The sequence below is a fragment of the Heteronotia binoei genome, chromosome 3, assembly GCF_032191835.1.
Source record: "Heteronotia binoei isolate CCM8104 ecotype False Entrance Well chromosome 3, APGP_CSIRO_Hbin_v1, whole genome shotgun sequence".
NCBI classification, from domain to species: Eukaryota; Metazoa; Chordata; class Lepidosauria; order Squamata; family Gekkonidae; genus Heteronotia; species Heteronotia binoei.
The window spans coordinates 57403725-57426618 of NC_083225.1; the positions used below are offsets into that span (position 1 = coordinate 57403725).

The following is a 22894-nucleotide window of genomic DNA, read 5'->3' on the forward strand; positions in this document are numbered from 1 at the left end:
CTTTTGCATATTAGGCCACACCCCTCTTATGTAGCCAATCCTTCAAGAGCTTACAGGGTTCTTCTTAAAGGGCTTACTGTAAACTCTTGGAGGATTGGCTACATAAGGGGTATGTGGGCTAATATGCAAAGGAGTTCCTGCTACAAAAAAGAATGCAGATTTATACCCGGCCCTTCTCTCAAAATCAGAGATTCAGAGCAGCTTTCAATCTCCTATATCTTCTCCCCCCCACAACAGACACCCTGTGAGGTGGATGGGGCTGAGAGGGCTCTCACAGCATCTGCCCTTTCAAGGACAACTCCTGTGATAGCTGTGGCTAACCCAAGGCCATTCCAGCAGCTGCAAGTGGAGGAATGGGGAATCAAACCCGGTTCTCCCAGATATGAATTTGCATACCAAACTGGCTCTCAAAAGCCCTATATATGCAAATGTTATGCAAATGAGCTGTGTTAATGAGCTCCAGCACCTCTTTTTCTAGAAAATGATTCCTGATAGTTGGTAAGAACCCATAGGGATGGGTGCAAACCAGCTCATAAACCTTTGTTCATGACTAATTTGGGGCAGTTTGTGGTTTGTGAACTGAAGTTTGCAAACTTCAGGCCAGCCACACATCTCCATGAACTTTTAAGGCAGTTCATGGAAGTCTGTGGGGAACAGAAAGTTTAAGTTTAAACTCCTGCTTTATCCTCCCTGGGAAAGACACCAAAACAGCTGAGTAACAGGAGCAGGCTGCTCCCATGGCCCAGCTTTTTCAGGCTCTAAACAGGTGAGTCTGTTCCTCCACTCAACTGTTTCTTGGACAACTAGTCTCTGGGCTTCACTGCCAAAGAAAGGCCCTTTAAAATACTGAGCTGTGCTGAGCATGGCTCAGCTGTTTGGTTTAAATGGCTCAGAGCTATTTAAACTCCTGTTTTCTGCTCCCCACAAAAAGTGGTGGGGAGCAGAGAAAGCAGGGGTCATGAAACCATATGAACAGGTTCAATTTGCAATCGAACCTCACAGTTCCTATAGGTTCATGGTTCAGTTTGTGGTTCAACCAAGAACCGTGAACCAAACTGCAAAAATGCAGCTCATGCCCATCCCTAATTACCTACCTATCTTAATGAAGGCTTACAAAACTTGTAAAGCATGGTAGGAAATGCATCATATAAATATTTTAATAAATAAAATAAACAAGCAAAAAGCATCTGTCCTGTAATTTATGGTGGCCTACCAGACTTCAATAAGACTTCTGTTTGAGCTGTCTCCCTAGGACTGCAAAAAGAGAAGTTGTTCATTATTAATCATGTTATAGCAGACAGCTGTTGTTCTGTTTTGGGGATGGTGGGTTACCAGACCTTGCTTAATAATGACTCCAGTATGTTTAGCTGATTTTTTTTGAACAAGAAAGATAAAGGACTGGAAGAAACTATTATGTGATATGGCAGTGCCTGCAGGCCAGTTAAAAAAAACCCTTCATTCTGAACAGGTGTCTTACCTGCCCTTTTGCTAAATATAGCATTTCATTATTCTTTCCTGACAACTTAAGGCCCTTTAGAAGCACTAATTTTACTGGAAGATAGAGCTAGCACTTCTGTAGATTTCCTTTAATGGATTGCTACTTAATGGATCCTCTTAGGTAAATAAATTGTGTACAGCATGTGTTTTCTGAATAAATATTTAAATTTCTTTAAGGTTCAGTTTATAAACCTAGAAAACTTGGAAAAATGAGTATAGAGCATGATTCTGGAGATGCACTTTTTGTAATGGATTCCAGGCAGATCCTCTCAACTAGTTTACATTTCAAAATCCCCCACAGTTAGATACATATTTAACATACTCCAACTCCACTGTTCCTTTGGTAAGCTGTTTAACGTGTTCCATTACACCCTATGATCAAACATGCATTAAAAATAGTACACACATAATTTTAGACAATCAGAATGTAAGGCTCGTCTGGCCATGGTTATCCATGCCCTGATCACATAAGAGGAAGGAGGAGGAGATTGGATTTATACCCCGCCTTCCATTACCTGAAGGAGTCTCAGAGCAGCTTATAGACTTCTTTCCCTTCCCCTCCTCACAATGGACACCCTGTGAGGTAGATGAAGCTGAGAGGTTCTGACAGGAACTGCTCTTGAGAGGAACAGCTCTGTAAGAAATTGTGACTGACTCAAGGTCACATCAGCAGGTGCATGTGAAGGAATGGGGAATCAAACCCGGTTCTCCCAGATAAGAGTCTACGCACTTAACCGCTACACCAAACTGGCTCATAGTTGCCTGTGGCAATACGTTGTACATACTTTTACAGCCTCTAGCAGTTTGGGATCAGAATATCCCATAAGATCTATCACAGAGACTCTGCTCTTTGAGCTCTTACTTTTTGAACCAATTATAAATGAGAGCTTTCTGTTGCATTACACTCTTCTGGGAGGCCCTGCCTGTTTCTATTCACATACCCAGGGCTTTTTTGTAGCAGAAACTGCTTTGCATATTAGGCCACACACCCTTGATGTAGCCAATCCTCCAAGAGCTTACAGGGCTCTTAGTATAGGGCCTACGTTAAACTTCAGGAGAATTGGCTACATCAGGGGTGTGTGGCCTGATATGCAAAGGAGTTCCTGCTACAAAAAAAAAAGCCTTGCACACACATACCTACTCTACTCAATTTTGCTACAAGGTAGAGATATTTTTGTTTAGTGGGTGGATCCAGCTGCAAATTTCAATGGGTACAAGGACTTCTGCCCACTGAATGTAATTTTCACAGCTTCTTCTTCCCATAGCAGCACAAAATGCCCCATAAAGTGTGCTCCTGGGTGAGAAGCAGGGGTGGAATTCTAGCAGGAGCTCTTTTGCATATTAGGCTACACCCCCTGATGTAGTCAATACTTCAAGAACTTACAAGGCTCTTTTTTGTAAGCTCTTGGAGGACTGGCTACATCAGGGGTATGTGGCCTAATATGCAAAGGAGCTCCTGATGGAATTCCACCCCTGGGGAGGAGATCCCAGGAGCAGGATTACAGGGACCATTTGAGGCTGCTACACTCTGTGGGTGGAAGTCCTTACACCTGCAGAAATGTGACACTGGATTCACCCTGATGGTGAATTTTTTTGAAGAAAAAAAGTCTATTCTCCTTGATCAGTTCTGTACTTTTTGATTCAAAGCTATTGTTCCTGGTTTTTTTAATGCTGCCAGTTTAATTCATTGCTTGAAATATGATTTGTTATTACCTTCCCATGATGTTGCCTGCTAGTATTCTGAACGTGGTTTCTTGTACAATACAGCAGGTAATTCAGTTTGACACTCTCAAAACTTCTGCCTTGCTCCAAACCTGCACAGTAATTTCTAGTTCTAAGTAAGAGTGTCTACAGTATCATAGAATATTTAATTTTTCTAAGGGAATCTTCTTGTACTATGTCTTGGAGAAATTTCCCTACTTATGTAAAATATTTCATTAAGTCTAACTATGAGACAGAAAACTGAAACCTTTAAAGGTATTTCACATAGTCCAGTTTAAGTTCAGAGCTACTTTCCGCCTTAAAAAGGTGCAATGAAAAGCAGGCAGCAGTTTTTCAAATCTTGAGATGTGTCATTTAAGAAAACATTGACATTTTACTTGAGTCTATTGGAAATACTAGTGCTCGCCGAAAAGAAATGAAAGTTTACTGCCTGAGGAAGAACAAACAGCTTCAAATGTAAATGACTTGAGACTGACTCATATCATATAATCATCATAGAGCTCCAAGTGAAACAACATTTCTAAATGTCATTCCCCCCCCCCCTTTCCTAATATTATCACCCAAAGGGGGGAATTGTTCTAAAAATAGGACATGCATATTTAAATACAGAAACATTTAAATATTGGCCTGCAATTTTGAGGGCAATTCTGTTCTCTCTGAAGACAATATATATATTTTCACCCATTTTCTGTCATTAAATAAGCTTTTAGCAATATAGGTCCCATCTCGTATGGTTTTATTTGTTCTGACAATTGGTCATAACACAGCATAAAATTACAATACATACGATGAAAATTCAACTGTCATATAGCCAGCAACTTGGGATTCCTAAGAGCCATGATCAGCGGACCACTTTGGCGCTGGGAAAACTACCCTCTCCTCTTGTGTAAATTCTTTATTTGGGTATGAACTTGAATAATGGGGGGACATTTTCACTTCTCTTTCATTACCTTTTTAAAGAAATCAATACACATTTTGGGCCCATAATATGCAAAGCATCTTCTACAAAGGTAGGATCGGGCCATGTCATTGGGGGAATTATTTTGGGGACAAATAGTCTGGTGTATACCTGTGTCTCAGTTTAGCACAGCACCTCAATTAGGAATAAGAAATAAGATAGAAAGAGAGAGTCTTAAAACAAAACAATTTTTGTTTCTCTAACAAGAAACAAGGCTAGAAATATAAAATGCCAGAGGAGACAAAAACATTGCCGGGGGGGGGGGGGTAGATTGCAGTACAGTAATGTAGTCCTAGCAATATATCTCTTTGTTGCTGCCTGATTGGGTTGAAAATAAAATCTAAGGGAAAATAAAGACTTAAAATGAAAACATATCCTGTGTTATCATGAAAAGAAGAGTCTTTGTGGTTGTGATCCATGGCAGAAGAGAAGGAAAGGTGGTCCATGGTTAAGGAAAAATCTGATCTGAAACCAGTTAAGAAGATAAAGATCCAAGGTAAGGGATTATTTGATTCAGCAGAAAGGCAAAGGTCTGTAAAGCAAACCAACTGCAAGGCTGGAGAAGCAGCCTTGGTTACAAAACCAGCTAAAGAATTTGGGGCAGCTTGAGATGCCCTTTTTAAGAATCCTGGGAATGATGAGGTTGGGTTTGCTGCTGGAATAGATCAAGAGTATGGGGTACTAAACTCGGAACATGGTTAGAGAATTTTTAAGTGGGTTGACTGAGTAACTGGGGATTGGTTCTGGCTATATGAAATAGCGCACTGATGATATTTTCCTGTGTTTAGGATTAAATTAGGATTAAATTACCATGTTAGGAGGAGAATGCGATAGCCACAAATTATTATATTTGGAATATCTTCTCCAGAAGAGAAACATAGTGTGTAGACTCTTATCTGGGAGAATTGGTTTTGATTCCCTACTACTCCACTTGCACCTGTCTTGGGTTAGCCATAGCTCTGGCAGAGGTTGTTCTTGAAAGGGCAGCTGCTGTGAGACCCCTTTCAGCCCCAGGGTGTCTGTTGTGGAGGGAGAAGATAAAGGAGATTGTAAGCCGCTCTGAGTCTCTGATTCAGTGAGAAGGGTGGGATATAAATCTGCAATTCTTCTTCTTCTTCATAACATTGTAAATTCCCACAATGCCAGTTTCTCCAGTGCTCATATCTGAGTTCTGTATGGTTTAGATCAGCTAATCCAAAACTGTAGGGAGCTCTTATTTACACAGCACAAAGTCAGTTTGCTTGTTGGAGAACAACATAATATCTTCATACTGCACATGCAATGGGAGTTTTGTACCTCCCAATGAAGGACCAATGAAAGTGTTTTCTGGTCCTTCATTGGAAGGCACAAAACTCCCATTTTATGTGCAATGCAAAGATATTATGTTGTTCTCCAACAAGCAAAACAACTTTGTGCTGTGTAAATAAGAGCTCCCCATCAGATATGAGCACTGGAGAAACTGGCATTGTGGGAATTTACAATGTTATGTCTCTCTTCTGGAGTGGACAAATTATTGACCAGCAAACTTTAGTTCATCAGTCATAGGTGTAAGGGACATCTAGAAGCAGAGAACAATTGGTCTTTAATCCATGTGCTTTTTGGAGCATTTCAACAGGTATCCTACTTCCCTATCAGAGTGTCCAGAGGAATCCATGCTAAACCAGGAACCTCCGTTGATATTAAGATGGCTTGTTTTATCTAAACTTCTGGGAGCTAGGCCTTTTAGGGTGCACTAACACAGGTGTTTTTTTGTGGGTAGTGGCCTTATTTGTGGCCTTTGACAATCTTTCACTAAAGGTATAGAATCTTAAATTATAGGAGATATTTTTGTATTTTTATAAATGGCTCTCACACAAATCATAGAAGGGCAAATCCTCTCCTAATTGGATATTTGGTAAGGATAACAAAATAACTGATGAGGAAACTTGACTATATAAGACAGTGAAACACATTTCACATTGTTTCATTAAAATGTCAATTTAAGTTTTTTTAAAAAAAAAAAAATCCACCTGAGGCATTGTTGGCTTCATGTCATTCATATGTTAATAAAAGAATGCATAGAAACAAATCAGATGTGTTAACTTCTGAGTCCAAGTAGACATTCTCAGAATTCTTTGTGCAATTAATTCCTGAAGGTAAATTTTAGGCAATATATATCAGTTATCATCAATGGCTAGTACTTTAAAACAATAATTAAAATGTTATATCTGCACACCATTACTATTATTGATGATGATATTGTGTGATGACAGGACTATCTGAAATAAGATGTCCATGATTTAGCTGTGAATGACATCAGTTTGGTCTGCTTGGCTGACACCTGGCTGGAAGAAGTTGACAATGTTAATCTGTCCCAGACTCCCCCAGCCAATTATGCTATTATCTATTAATTCTAAACTGGCAGCTGGTAGATAGGGGAGATGGCACAGCCAGGATCCTCCTGGAGTCTTTCTGCTTCAAGCAGATTCCAGTGCAAAGGACTGCCAGTCTTCACTATGTCTGTCATTTGTTGGGTTATGTAAACAACAATCCTAAATAGGTCTGCTCAGAATCATTCTCCTGTCTATTCAGTGGGACTTACTTTCAGGAAAATATTCTTAGGATGATATGATGATAGTCATGTCTTGTCTGTCTGGCTAGCTAATAGGAGATCTGAGCTGTAGTAGGGGTTCTATTTTGGAGGACTCCCCTCCCCAGGATCACCCTGTGGGATCTTAGAATTAATGCAGAAACTGGTTTATGTCCTGTACTGAACAGGTTTCAGGTAGTTTCATAAGTAGGTTGGCTATAGTCACACTATTTCTTGTTAAAGCCTCAGGTGGTATTGGCACTTCCTTCACAAAGATGCAGTGGACCTATTCAGGTGATATTCCTCCCCCACCCCCAAGAACGGTAGACTTATTAGCATTCCAAAATGCTCTGAGAGAATTCAGTTGGTAGTTCTGTTAAAACGTTGCCAAGTGTTCCAAGGTCTATAACCAGTGCAGGGTTCTGGGATCTAGGAGACCTGGGTTCAAATCAATAGTTAGGGAAATTGCTGTGGATCTTCTTTTATATGGGGAAATTAGCAGAGGAGACCATGGCAGAGCATAGGAGAGATCTTTTGCCAATTTGGCTAGTCTCGAATTTACCCTTTTGGGGTAAAATTATTGAGGGCAGTACTGCTACAGTTACAGAGCTTTATGGAGGATGCTTCCATCCTAGACTCACACCAATCCGGCTTTCACCCGGGTCATGGGACAGAGACAGTACTGGTTGCCCTGGTGGATGATCTCCAGCGACATCTGGATCTAGGCGATTCAGCAGTACTGATGTTGTTGGACCTGTCAGCTGCGTTCGACACAGTCGACCCTCAACTGCTGATCCACCGCCTCACCGACACAGGGATTCAGGGGTTGGCTTTGCAATGGCTCTCCTCCTTCCTTTGTGGTGAGGGACAAAGGGTGGTGATTGGGGAACAATTGTACCAGAGACACCCACTTAACTGTGGAGTGCCTCAGAGGGCGGTGCTCTCCCCAATGTTGTTCAACGCCTATATGCGCCCCCTTGCCCAGATTGTCCTGAGATATGGGCTGGGTTGCGTACACTGATGACACCCAGCTCTATCTACTGATGGATGGCCAGCTTGCTTCTGCCCCAGAAAATCTAGACTTGCCATTGCAATCAGGGGCAGGGTGTTTTAGGCTGAGTTGTCTGAAGCTGAATCCAACAAAGACAGAGGTCCTTTTCCTGAGTCACAGCAGTCCAGGAAGGGAAGTCCCCCTACCAGCTTTTGATGGGGTGCCACTAATATCGGCTGCTGGTGCCCACATTGGCAGTGGAGGCCCAGATAGCAGCCACTGCAAAATCCGCCTTCTTCCATCTTAGATGGGTAAGACAGTTGGTCCCCTTCCTCGAGCATAGCAACCTGGCAACTGTGATCCATGCGTCAGTCACCTCGAGATTGGGCTACTGCAATGCCCTCTACATGGGGCTGCCCTTGTCTTGTATCTGGAAACTGCAGTTGGTGCAAAATGTGGTGGCCAGGTTGTTATTGGGTCTCTCTATACAAGAGCACATACAGCCAGGGCTGCGGGAGCGGCACTGGCTGCCAGTAGTATACTGGATTCGCCACAAGGTGCTGATTATTACCTTCAAAGCCCTATATGGCTGAGGACCTGTCTACCTTAGGGACCATCTCTCCACACAGGTTCCCCAGAGGGTACTTAGATCCGGGACACAGAATTTATTGCTTATTCCCAGGCCAAGGGAGGTGAGACTGAAGTCTACTAGAGAGAGAGCCTTCTCAATTGCGCCCCCCTACTGGTGGAACAAACTTCTAGAAGAAGGAAGGCCTTGTGGAACCTTGCCCAGTTCCACAAGGCCTGTAAAGCAACACTATTTTGATTCACCTTCAGTTGAATAATAGTATAAGAGGATGCCCAACATCATTGAACATACTTAAATTAATGATACTAACACCAAAATTATTTTAAATCGTTTTAAGCTATTTAATTGTTATTATTAACGCATTTAAATTGTTAAGCTCTAATGCTTATCTATTGTTTTATTGTTTTTGTTTGATTGTTGTGAGCCACCCTGAGCCTGCTTCGGCAAGGAGGGCAGGATATAAATCCAATAAAAAAAAATATGGAGGTGCAGTTTTCAGAAAGGAAACTCCAACAGTAACATAGTTTTTAAAATAAAAATGTTTACTTAGAAGATATATATAAATACAATCACACATAAACAAACACATACAAACCAGAACTAGGAATAGCAGTAATGAGAAAAAGGGATATTTAGGAATATTGCAGCGAGAGGGGGTTGATACTACCTGGTCCATGGATCCTTGAAGCAGAAGGGATGAAGGTGGAGATTGGCCTAAACAGAGTTTAGGGGTATAAGTCTGTGGTAGGGTAAGACACGACACACTGAACTGCCATGTGCTGGCCTTGATATAACAAGATTTGTGCCCTCAGATAATGAGATCATGTGGTATGTGACCAGTAGGTCAGGTGACCTGTGACACTGCCGTGATTCCAGTACATGTGACTCCTATGGCACCAAAAAGGGGCAAAAGGGGGAGGCTCCCAGAGCTTGATAGGATTAGTGGGCCGTAATGGGCTTACCTACTGAAAAACTACCTTAAATGAAGAAAAGGAATTGGTCAATTTAGAGCCATATATTGTAGTCTACTGTAACACCATAGTTACCGCAATGGGGTTGTCCTGAATGACTGGCTTAAGTCTTTAGCAACAGTTACTTCCTTTGGCTAATTCTTTGTTTCCCGTGATCTTCTCAATGGCTGACAGGAACAAACCTTTGTTATGTGCGGGCATCATAGCAAACTCTTTTGTTTGACTGTGGGCTCCTCCATTTGCATCAACATTGACACACCTGGGGAATGTGACTCTCCTGTTTTATGGCTGAACAAGATGGCTCCAGGGTCCCCTTCATCATGGCTTCTGCTGAAAGCTGTTCTTATAAGCTGTCTTCCTTGGACAGAAGTGCAGTTGTATTCTGCATGGCTTGGCAGCCTCTTGGGGAAGCCTGAACTGGAATCCTTCAATGCAGGTGGATGCTCAGTCACAACAATGGCATGAACAAGCAGGGAGGCCTCTTAGCTAAGCTGTTTGCTGTTTGGCCCCACAGAGTAAAATGTCCATATTGAAGCTGGCACAGTTGCCAAATGCTCAAGATCACACAGGATCCACTGCCTATAGACAGTAGGCAAGTGGGTGTTTGTTATTAACGTCCATATTGAGTTAGTTCTAATACCCAATGTTTTTTGCTTATCACTGAATGTCCATAGAAGCAGTTTGCCTGTGTTCACACAATATAAGTTCACAACAATAAGAGTTCTGTATCTCTGACATCAGAGTAAACTCAGTCCATTTAAAGATGGAGGAGGGGGTTCATGCTTACATACTCTGCAGTGGAAGTTTACTGGGTGACCTGAGCCAGTCAAACTTTTTCAGCCTAATTTGTGATGATGAAATGGAGAAGAGGAGAATTTTGTAAGATACTTTGGGTTTCCACTGAGGAGAAAGGCAAGGTATAAATAAAGTAAGTCAGTAAGTGAATAAGTAAGATAGACAATATTCCCTAGTGACCCCTATTAAACTGAATTAACTAAAAAGAGTTGGGAAACATCTGGAGTGATGTTGGCGCACAACTCAGGAGAAATTTGTCAGAACGTGCTGTAAAGTATATTTGAAAGCCTGTGAATGACAGCAGGTGACATGGCATCAACTGAATCACATCCTGCTCAGTTGTTCAGGATGATTATACTTTTAATGGATCCCAAAAAGATAAAAGATACCTGTGAAATTTTTTGTAGTTCTTTGCTGATTAAATCTGTGAGATCCACTCTGATCTTGATGACAGATTTATGTTAGTTGCTGGTTCAAAAGTGATGAGAGGCAAAGAACATCACAAACATGACCACAGGGTTTTTTTAATTGAATACAATCAAAGGAGCATTGGCATAGCATAAAGGAGCATTGGACAACCTGCCTGCTGCCTGATAACCCCAATCTCCTAGTCTGCCTGCTGGGGGATAAAACCGTGAAGTGGCAGGACCCCAGGATCCACGTAGGTGCCAGCCACTACATGCTCCCATTGCCACCTGGTTATGGAAGCCAGACAGCAGCCCTTGAGCTCATCATGCAGCAGAGTGGTTCCACCCCCAAGATCTCTTATGGGGGGACCGCAAACCCTAGAGAGGCAGACACTGAGGCCTGGCCTCCCCCAAAAAAGAATCTGTCCCAAGGCCCAAATTGCCACAGAGTGAGGTGACCTCCAATATCCTCTGTCAATGCTCCTATGCCTGTAGCCAGCCCAAAAGCCCATCACAAATACCATGGAGCTAGATGTCCATCTCCCACCAGACAGACAGGTGCACATCATCAGTCCTACAGAGAGCTGCTAGCCTGAATGTTATGTCTGGCTGTCCAATAACATGACCCCCAAAAGCCTTAATGAGCTGAGATGCAGCCTTGTAGACCTTCCTTCTGGCTAAGTCCACTTATTTGCCAAGATTACACCATGCTACTCTCAGTATTTCAGCAGCCCCAATCTGAAAAGTGTTGCCTCAGGAAGCCATGAATGAAGGGTTTCAAGATCAGCAGCCATAGTGCTTGCAAGTATAACCCCTTTTTAGGCGGGTAGGTCATTCTCACCAAGCTGGATGATGATTGCATTGGGAGGCCCCACTGGAAACACTGGTCCAAAATGGCCGCTAGAAGGACCAGCCAATGCAGTCCTCTGTGCCCAACCATGTGATGCGAAGTCAGTCTCTGAGTCCCAGGTTATTGTCCCAACCAGAAGATGACATGTAGGCACCCTTCCAGAATACAATGCTATGCCTGACGATTTGCATAGCTTTCCTTGTACCTATAGGAGTTGAAAATAGACAAATTAGCATGTATGGCTATGTCTGGGGATGCACATAAACCTTGTAAGCAAAGAAGCACCATTGACCAATGGCCCTGATCTGGCCTGGTGATAAACCCGGCTCAGAAGCCAAAGTGGCAGTACCAATCTGAAAGGAGTGCACACCAAAATCCTCAGGGGGGGAGGCCCAAGACCGCAATATAGTCTGTATGATGCTGGTAAACTGAAAAAAAGACAAGCACAAACCATTGGCATGCAGGAGAAAGGTACCGAGGGCAACAAGCTGGACTGCAATGTATTCAGCTATGCTCCAGATGGGGCATGGCTGGCCCATGGGGCAGAATACAGAAGGATCTGAGATCCACAGACCCACTGATCTGACTTGGGCCTGCAAAGATGGATATGCAGCTCAGGGCCTTGCACTGAGAAATCCTGAAATAACAAGGCATGGCTGTTGGAATCACAGCGTGAAGCTGCCCAAAAGTTCACTGCTGTGGAAAGCCCTTCCAGGCCAAGGAAAGGTGGTCTGAAATAAAGTACTCTCAAGCAGGGGGGGAGCACAACCAGGGAAGCTGCCAGATCAGACCATGCAAATCTGTAAAGTGATGGGTCTTCAGACATTTGACTTGTGAGAGGAAGACCTCCACTATTCTTTAATGCCCCAATGGGTGAGAAAAAAAAAATGCATGGACTGTGGAACTCCTGTGTGTTATAGAAAATGGCTGAAAAGTGAAGGCACATGGCCCTTGGCGACAGCCCCCATCATCTGATGTATGCAAGGTACTCCAGGATCAAGCCCACAGCCACCACTGCTCACCTGGAACATGAGAGCAGCCCCTACTGCTAGCTAGTTTCCTTCTGTCTTGCCATGTCCCCTGATCAGCAAAACAGCAGTGTCCAGCTGAGTCCGTGGCATGATTCAGGTGCACAGAGGAATCTGAAGCATCTTCATTTTCTGAGGATCATTGCAGTTTTGTAATCCTGAGACGTAGACAGGCTGTTGTGAGGTTGTAGTTTAAATTTGTTCTTTGTGTTTTTTGAAATTTTGCAAGAAAATATCCTTCCTTTTCAGAGAGGAAAACACTTCAAAATGAGGTAGTAATCTGCCACTACTAAAGAAACCTAAAGAAAAAATTTGGCTGATTACAGATCAGTTTCTAATCTTTATTAGCTTAGGCAAATTATTGAGTGAGTGGTAGAAAAGCAACTTCTGGATGAAACATCTGTCCTTGATCCTTTTCAATCTGGCTTCAGGCCTGGTTTTAGACAAATACTGAATGAAATCCTTCTAAATATGGGAAGAAATGCAAGTTTTTAGTAGATAACAGTCTCTTGGTATCTGGAATGCTATGAGTCTCTATCTATGGTTTCATGCCAGACCTTTATTTACTGGTCTGCAGTCCAATTAACAACCTAATCAAACTGAAATACTTCATTAACCCAATATATCCCCACTGAAATAAGTTAGAAATTAGTTGTTCATCAGAATAAACAGCTCAATTCAGTCAGAGTATTTTATCATACACTGTAAATGCTTGCTTTTCCTTTAGATGCTAATTTCTCCCCCCCCCCTTTTTTTGTGAAATAGTGTTAAGTAATAGCCACAATTTTGACACAGCAATCCTTTGCAGAATTACTCTACTCTAAGCCCAGCTGTATCTGTTGATGGCTGGCCAACTGGATACCACCACATCCATCTTGACAGAAAGGTTGAAGGCTGCATTGGGATGGCTGAGGCAGAGCCAGCTGAAAGTGAATCCTTCAAAAGCCTTTGAAGGAGGTTCTGTGGCTGAGTAGATGGATTTCTGGGCTAGGCTGAATACCGGATCAGGTTCAAGGTTTTGGAATTAACCTTCAAAGGCCTAAATGGTCTGGAACCAAGCTATCTATGGGACTGCCTCTCCTGGTATACCTCCCAAAGAACATTAAACTCTAGGGATTGTAGAATCTTTCGGGCTCAAGTGCCGTGTTCTACTGGAGAAAGTTTTTCTTCCAGATGTTTCATTCTCGGCTACGGAGAACATCCTCAGTGGTGTTGCAGCTGGAGCAGGCGCTGTGACCTTCTTGGCTGCTATGCATTGGCTGCTCAATGCACAGCAGCCAAGAAGGTCAGAGCGCCTGCTCTGGCTGCAACGCCACTGAGGATGTTCTCCGTAGCCAAGAACGAAACGTCTGGAAGAAAAACTTCCAGTAGAACACGGCACTTGAGCCCGAAAGATTCTACAATCCCTAATGATGTTACCAGCCGTGAAAACCTGAAATCTTTGATTACACTCTAGGATTGCCAAATCTCCCACGGCCTCTGGCAGGGGATTGTTTTCATGTGTGCTTGCATGCGCGGTGCGATGACTTCACTCAGAAGTAATGTCATCATGCCAGTGATGTCACGTGCTGGCCATTCTAGGAGCGCCCAGAAAAACGCTGGTTTTCCTGGATGGTCTAGCAATTTGAGAGGGAAAACTCTATGGTTTTCCCAGATGCTCCTAGAGCGGCCGGCATGTGACATCACCAGTGCAATAAAGTCACTTCCAAGTGACGGCATCACGCTGGCGATGTCAGGGGAGGCCCAATGTGGGAACCTCCAGGGCAGGAGAACTCCCGCCCAGCCTGGGAACTTGGCAGCCCTATTACACTCTGGAGAGAAGAACCTCCTGATGATCCCAGGCTCAAGGGATATCCACCTATCCTCAATCAGAGCCAGGACCTTTTTGGCCCTGGCACCAGTCTGGTGGAACTCTCTGTCCAATTATATCCATGCCCTCCAGGACCTAACTCAGTTCTGCAGGGCCTGAAAAACAGATGTTCCACCAGGCCTACGGTTGAGGATAGTAATGGTTTAACATCAAGTCTGGCCTCCATCATCTCTGTACCCCTCCAAAGGGTAGGAAATATATAGTATGAATGCCATCTGAAATAGTTGATTGTATTATTGTTTTACATTTTAATTTGTTTATATAACTGTATTTATTGAAATGTTATGATGTATTTATTGAACATTGTAAACTGCCCTGAGTCATATCTGGAAGAAGGTGGTCTAGAAATTGAATAAACAATAATTCAAATCAATGGAATCAGTAATGCTTAGATGGGAGTAATATTGCTAACAACTAGTTACTTAAGTAACTAGCTAATTAAGTGTAACAGCCAGTAAGTTCAAGTATATGTGGTTCTAAGAGTTCAATCCAAAAGAATTTCAGATCCATACCTAGCCATGTTTCTAATCAGTGTTGTTCAATGAGAGGCTTTTTGGAAAAACAGTGGGCTTCTATACCCTTCTGCTAATGCCGTTACAGGATGAGATACCTTTTTCAAAGGGGTGTGAATGTGAGCTAAGCAGCTGCAAGCACTGAAAGCTGCAGGCAGGAAAATTGAAATCTGTTGTATAAAGGGAATGAAACAAGCAGTTATGTTAAAGACTGAACAGACGGAGAATGTGCTTGTAAAAGGAAATGAGAGAATCAGGAAAAATATCCATAAATGCAGTTACTACTTCAGGTTCTTCTTGTAGTCTGAAATTCGCTATTTGTAAGCAATAAAATTTCATTTTAATTTATGTGGGTTTTTCTTTTCTCATTATCTCACATTGGTCTGTATTTGTGACCATGAAAGATAGTTCTATTTGTGTCCATACAGTTATTTTTTCTCTCCTTATCCATCAAAATAACTAGCCAGACCGAAAGTAGGAGAGGGTTTTTTCACACTAGAAATTGGACAGAGAATATATCCCTCCCTACTTCCCAATCTATTTTGCCATTGTTGCTGCATCCACGTTTCTTAACACTCTTTAAGAGCTAGCTGAAATTCATCTTGGATCAACCAACTGTTTTTGCAATCACACTCCTTTCTTTTCGTTCTCTGTCTTTATTTGCCAAACACTGGGTTCTTCCCTTGACTCATATATAAATCCGTACAATGCTTCTGCAAAACCCCTCAGTCGTGTGTTTAAAAACAACTGAACATTTTTTCAAAGTTCAAGGGCACTATTTACAATATGTGATCAAAATGTGATCCTATCATGTTACACTTCTTTGTATCTTGGTTGGAGAATTGGTTTATTACCTTATTTCTGTACTTCTGTTGTGTGTCTTACAAAAACAAAACAAAAACCCTACCCTGCATATTTGGCAAGCATGAATAAACTCACTTTCCTTAGCAATATTATATCCATGTACTTCCAAGTATTAGAGATATATCCCTCTACTCAAACAGTGGTACTGTTGAAATAAATCCCACATTATGTCTGAGCTCAATGTTTAAAGCTGAAGTACTCAAATGATTTATGCCATCACACGCCAATTGAGATAGCTTGTGCTGCTCCAGAGTATGGAGATCTGGATTTTTTAAACTTAAGTTCCCTTATTAAACTTTAATATGTGTTCCAGAAATAATGAAATAAAGCAAAGCTTGTGAGCTTCCTAGAGGCAAGCCAGAATGTAAACTGAATGCTGGATTTCATGGGCCTTTGGTTTGATTCAGTATGGCTCTTCTTATGTTCTTAAAGCTGTCTTACATAAGACTTATATATGCCTTTTAGGAGGCCTGACTGTGGCCCATGGCATCAATATCACACTTAGTGCAAATTCCAGAACCATCTTCACAGACATTATGTCTCCTGAATTTGTGTCCCTGGGACTGGAGAGACCAAGGTTCAGATCTCCACATTGCCATGAGACTCAGCAGGTGACCTTGGACTATTCACTGTCTTTCAGCTTAACCTATCCACAAGGCTGTTCTAAGGATAAAATGTGCAGAAGGGTGCTAGCTAATATGAGCTCCATGGAAACAGGATGGAATACAGTGTGATAAGATGAAGTGCTTTATGTATCTATTTTGATATCTGGCTTTGTATAGCTGATATAAATTCATGTTCAAAGTGGTTATGAACAATCTGACAAAATTGCAGAAAAAATGTTCACTTTATCAGATTTTATATTCTAATTGAGAATTGTGCAGTGAGGTATAGATTTTATAATGCAAAATTGTAAGTGTGATCTCCATGCCTCTGCCAGGGGATGGGTGCGTGGGATGTAGCCCCGCCAGCACATTTGAGCCTGATATCCCTGATATAAAGGCATTTTGTATTCAGGTGACTCTGTGTTAACATTGCAGGTGATTATGCAAATGCTTCCTCGTTTATTAAATCACATGCTTACTAACTTGAGAACAAGCTGGCATAAGCTTCTTTATTAAATGATATGAATTTTTATTGTTGCAGGTGATTATGTAGTCATGACTATATACTTCGATTTAAGTAGAAGAATGGGATACTTTACTATTCAAACATACATTCCCTGTATATTAACAGTTGTCCTATCTTGGGTATCCTTTTGGATTAAAAAAGATGCCACACCAGCAAGAACAGCCCTAGGTAAGTTCTCAGGAAAACTGAGTGTGATTCCTGTGAATCCTGTCAATAGAAATGTCTTCTAATTTCCAATGAACAAGTGTTCTATGGCCACCTGAACATTTGTACCTACGCATTTAGCAAATTTCCTATTTTCATTTGTTTCATATATTGCACTTTAATTCCATTTGTATATGTCCTCTTAATGCCATTTATAGCCAGGGCTTTTTTTTTTTCTGGAAAAAGAGGTGCCAGAACTCTCAGAAGGGAAATGAAGGAGAAACACACATGTGTCCCTCATGAACTCTTGAACTTTTTTTGAGAATTTTGTTTCCATTAAGAGGTTCTGGAACTCCATTCCATTGCATTCTCCTAGGGGGAAAAGATTTGTTTATAGCCCATTCATGTTCAGCTGAATCAAGCACTGGTTTCAGTCTCTTATCAAATGTTGTTAATCTGGTTAAATGTGGAGAACTCAAAAGAAATTTGAACTTTTGTGTTGAATGAGTTGTCACAAATTCAGCTACATCACATCTTGTAACCTTTTATTCTGGTGGCAGGTGTATTTTCCTTTATGTTTCCTATTTCACTTTTAGTCACTGGGATATCTTGGGTCCCTTGAGTGTCTCCATTACCTTTGCAAGGTGGCTCATAGGTGGCTGCTTGGGGAAACAGGACAGGTCCATTTCTGCCAGCTTCTGGCACTGGTGCTCCAGTCCTTTCTGTATTCTGAGAACTTCCTTTCTTAAACTACCATACATTTATAGTAAAACAATATCTTCAGTAGGACCTACTAAAAATCATGAAGTCATGGGCAAGATTGCTTCTAGGTATGGATGCGAAGAAAAGAGAAAAGAATGTTGCTGGGTATGATGGAACCACCGTGCAATTTACAAGACTCTTGGCATGGAATGGAGGCAGCCTTTTGCCAACTTAAGTAACTAACAGAATACCCTAAGTAGAGCAACACCCTTTTAGGTCCTTCAGTCAGTGGGTTTAGAAGAGTATAACTCTGTTTAGGATTGTACTGTAGGATTATGAATGGATACTCCTAAAGGGACATGTGCAACTTCTAGAATGCCATTTCAATTGACACACTATACATTTCATAATATTAATTTTGGCCAATCTACCGAAAAAAACTAGAGAGAAAAAGGTGCCAACAAAATTGGCACTTTCTTAAAAGAAAGAAAACATAAGCATAGCTGTGACTCCCCCCACCTTTGTGGTTCAATGTTGTTTGGTAATTTGCTGAGTCAGCCCTAAAACTTAATCACTGGCCTAAAATATGGCATAGTCATATGTCTCAGTATCAAAATGATGGATAGCCTTTCTCAAGATGGGTGATCTATGTCCTTTCCCCCAGAAGAAAAAAAAATATTTTTCATAAGGTCACTTTGGCAGGTGAAATTTTTCTTTAGGAACTCTAGTCCATCAAAAGATACAGAACAATCTTATCAAATGACACTGTTCCATCCTACATCCCTGGATGAGAACCATTAGTGATTTGCTACAGACTTTTATGCAGCTCTCACTGTTGCTTCAGCAAGGGCTATTTCACAGACCTAAGCCTTTCGCCTCTAGTTTTGTAACTCAAACGGTGCATGGATTGTATATTGTCATATAACTCAGAAATTGATTGGTAAGGTTTATCAGTGCCCGACTGAAACCCATTTCATATTACTTATAAAGCCAGAGAAACTATGTCAGTGTAATGGTTGGAAATATAATATTCAATGACACTGTGAATCAATTCCTAAAAATATATTTCAAGTATAGGTTAACACTGTTCTTCAGCACTGTTCTTTTTTACCGGGTAATGGATCAGAGTTGTCCACTGAGATGGTGACAAACAGTATGGACTGTCTGCCAAAGTCTCAAGGCGGCAGGAGGAAGGTTGCGGGCCTAGCTTGCCTGGGAAATTATAGCTGTTTGTATACAAATGCTAGAAGTTTTGAAGTAAAATTGGTGAGTTGGAATGTTTAGTGTTGGGAGAAAACACGGACATTGTGGGAATTTCAGAAACTTGGTGGAATGAGGAGAATAGGTGGGACACGGAGATTCCTGGATATAAATTATATCGGAAGGATAGGGAGGGAAGGGTTGGAGACGGGGTGGCTCTGTATGTCAGAGAAGGTATACGGTCCAGTAAGACTGAGGTCAGAGAATTAGATTCCCTTCTAGAAATGCTTTGGGTTGAAATAGAGGGCCCAAAAGGAAATTTAACTATGGGAGTTTGTTATCACCCACCAAATCAAAAGATAGAGGACAATTATAATATGATGGAAGGATTAAAGATAGTGGCTAAACGTAAAAACTGTGTCGTAATAGGTGATTTAAACTACCCGCAGATTGATTGGGTCAATATGTGTTCTGGTCGAGAGAAAGAGATTGAGTTTCTTGATGCTCTCAATGACTGTGCTATGGAGCAGATGATTTCAGAACCTACCAGGGGTGGGGTGATCCTGGATTTGGTCCTAAGTAATGTCCAAGACTTGGTGAAAGATGTAAAAGTGATCGCACCGCTTGGAGCAGTGACTATAATGTTATTGATTTCACCATTTGTATAAATAGAGAGTTGCCCCAAAAGACCAGCACAACCACGTTTAACTTTAAAAGGGGTAAATTCTCTGAGATGAGGAGGTATGTGAAGAGGAAACTGAATGGAAAGGTAAATACAGTCCAAACCCTTGGGGAAGCTTGGAGGCTTTTTAAAACTACATTCCTAGAAGCTCAGATAAAATATATACCACAAGTTAGGAAAGGCACAAACAGGTATAAGAGAAGGCCTGCATGGTTAACAAACAAAGTAATGGAAGCTGTAAAAGGTAAGAAGGACTCCTTTAAGCGGTGGAAAGCTAGTCCAAGTGAGTTTAATAAAAGGGAACACAGGCTGTGGCAAATCAAATGCAAGGCTGTGATCAGGCAGGCAAAAAGGGACTATGAGGTCATATTGCAAAAAACATAAAGACCAACAATAAAGATTTCTTCAAATATATTAGAAGCAGGAAACCAGCCAGAGAGGCAGTGGGGCCCTTGGATGACCAAGGGGTAAAAGGATTACTGAAGGAGGATAGGGAAATGGCTGAGAAGCTGAATGCATTTTTTTCCTCTGTCTTCACTGTGGAAGACGAGAAGTGTTTGCCTGCTCCAGAACCACTAATTTTGAAAGGGGTGTTGAAAGACCTGAGTCAGATTAAGGTGACAAGAGAGGAGGTCCTGCAACTGATAGATGAATTAAAAACTAATAAGTCACCAGGTCCGGATGGCATACATCCAAGAGTTCTGAAAGAACTCAAAGTTGAACTTGTAAATCTTCTGACAAAAATATGTAATCTTTCGTTGATATCTGCCTCTGTTCCTGAGGACTGGAAAGTAGCAAATGTCACCCCCATCTTTAAAAAGGGTTCCAGAGGAGATCCGGGAAATTGCAGGCCAGTCAGTCTGACTTCAGTACCGGGAAAGTTGGTAGAAACCATTATCAAGGACAGAATGAGTACGCACATTGATGAACACGGGTTATTGAGGAAGACTCAGCATGGGTTCTGCAAGGGAAGATCTTGCCTCACTAACCTGTTACATTTCTTTGAGGGGGTGAACAAACATGTGGACAAAGGAGACCCAATAGATGTTGTTTACCTTGACTTCCAGAAAGCTTTTGATAAAGTTCCTCATCAAAGGCTCCTTAGAAAGCTCGAGAGTCATGGAGTAAAAGGACAGGTCCTCTTGTGGATCAAAAACTGGCTAATTAATAGGAAGCAGAGAGTAAGTATAAATGGGCAGTCTTCACAGTGGAGAATGGTAAGCAGTGAGGGGTCACGGGCTGGGGCCGGGTCAGGCAAAGTCCAGGGGCAGTCCAAGGTCTGTAGCTGGTGAGCAAAGAGGGTCCAAGGCACCAAAACCAAATCACAGTCCAGGTATCGCAGCTCAGAGGTTCAGAAGCCGAAGTCAGGGGGTCCAGAAGTCAAAGCCAAAGTCAGAGCCAAAGTCAAAAGCCGAAGTGGATGCTAGGACGTCAGGTAAGTGACTAGTTGCTTCCACAAAGCCTCCTCCCAAAGCCCACAGCTATATAGCCCTCTGTATGAAGAACCAAAAGCTCTAGTTCAGTAAAGTTTGACAGCTGGCAGACAGAGCTGTGAACTGACTGGAAAGTAAATCACTTTAATGATTTTGGATTTATATCCCGCCCTATACTCTGAATCTCAGAGTCTCAGAGCGGTCACAATCTCCTCTAACTTCCCCACACACACACACACACACACACAACAAATACTCTGTGAGGTAGGTGGGGCTGAGAGTGCTTTTACAGCAGCTGCCCTTTCAAGGACAGCTTCTATGAAAACTATGGGGAGGGATGGTGGCTCAGTGGTAGAGCATCTGCTTGGGAAGCAGAAGGTCCCAGGTTCGATCCCTGGCATCTCCAAAAAAGGGTCCAGGCAAATAGGTGTGAAAAACCTCAGCTTGAGACCCTGGAGAGCCGCTGCCAGTCTGAGAAGACAATACTGACTTTGATGGACCAAGGGTCTGATTCAGTATAAGGCAGCTTCATATGTTCATATGTATGGTTGACCCAAGGCCATCTCAGCAGGTGCAACTGGAGGAGTGGGGAATCAAACCTGGTTCTCCCAGATAAGAGTCCACACACTTAACCACTACACCAAACTTTCTCTCTGAAGATCTGATATAAGGCTGCCTTGTAGGGGTACCCTCTTGCCTCCACCTGTGCTTGACCGATGTGTGTTCATCCAAAGCAAATTTCTACTGCAATCTTAAACAGAGTTACATCCTCCTATGTCCCATGAAGTCAATGAGTTTAAAAGGATGCAATTCTGCTTAGGATTCAGTGTAAGCCTAATAGCATTGCCCCCGGAACTTTTTGCTGCTTGGGAAAATGGGGAGTGCATAATAGTATGACTTGGGACTTATTCTAGACTGAAGAACTGGAGTGCCAAGGATACCTATTTTGCCTGGAGCTACTGACTCAATACATATGCACAAGAAAGAAAGGGAAGAAATGTAATTTATCCTTACAGGTTGTAAAGATGTAAGAAGGAAAAAGAGTTATGATTCTTTTCAAGGATCCTATCTGTGCAGGCTAACAATCCTGAAGGAAAAGTTTTAAATCTGTGTTATTATGCTATTCATATTCCAGCATTTTAAAAGAGGGGAGAGTTACGGTGAGTGAAAAACAGATCCTTCTATACACTCCTGACAAATTTTACCCTTCTTTAAAGTTAGGCATAGTGGTAGAGTCAAGGAAGGATTAGGCACAGCTGTGAATAAGCTTTTCTCCATCAAAAGGGTGATAAAATGGCAGCACACGAGCTTGAATTATAGCCCCACAATGCTTGACTTTTATCGAAGAACAAAGAAGGTGGAAATGTCAAGTAGCTGTAAGCAACCTGCAAAAGCCTCTAGATCTGTCTTTCCAAAAGTAGCCTGCTTAAACCCACAAACCTCTGTTGCCACCAATTTGATTTTAGAAAGGCATAGGTTAGAACTTTAATCACAACATGGTATTATCTTTTAAATGTTTGAATGGCCCACTGGCCAACAGGAAATTAGAAGGTTAAAAAACACTCCATTGTGAAAGTGGTTGATACGAATCAAACCCTTAGAAAGTTTCAATGTGCATGGGAGAGATAAGTGCCTGATGGCCAGTAAAATCCCACAGACTGATTGGAATGGTACAGTTTTCAAGGTTATATCCTTATACAAGAGGTATTCATTAGATTATGCCTCATTCTTTGAAAATTCTCCATGGCATCTCTTATTCCAGAATATCAGCATCATGTATCTATGCTGTGTTTATCAGGTTGCTAATTTTTCCTCAGCAATGTGGTAGTGGGAGAGGGAGCATGGACTCCTCACTCTGTTCACCACTCTCCCACTTAGGGTTGCCAGGTCCAAATCAAGAAATATCTGGAAAATTTGGGAGTGGAGCCAGGATACTTTGGGGTTGTGGGCAGGAAACAATGCGGGTGGAGCCAAGATTA

General features: G+C 42.0%; 1 protein-coding gene across 4 annotated transcripts in view; it reads left to right on the forward strand.

The window, feature by feature from the left end:
* GABRG3 (gamma-aminobutyric acid type A receptor subunit gamma3) overlaps positions 1 to 22894 on the forward strand; it is a 570781-nt gene that overhangs the window by 538954 nt on the left and 8933 nt on the right. For all 4 annotated transcript variants that reach the window (XM_060233866.1, XM_060233867.1, XM_060233868.1 and 1 more), the window contains one exon: positions 16770 to 16922. In XM_060233866.1, coding sequence (XP_060089849.1) covers positions 16770 to 16922 — 153 coding nt within the window. The remainder of the gene's footprint in view (positions 1 to 16769; positions 16923 to 22894) is intronic.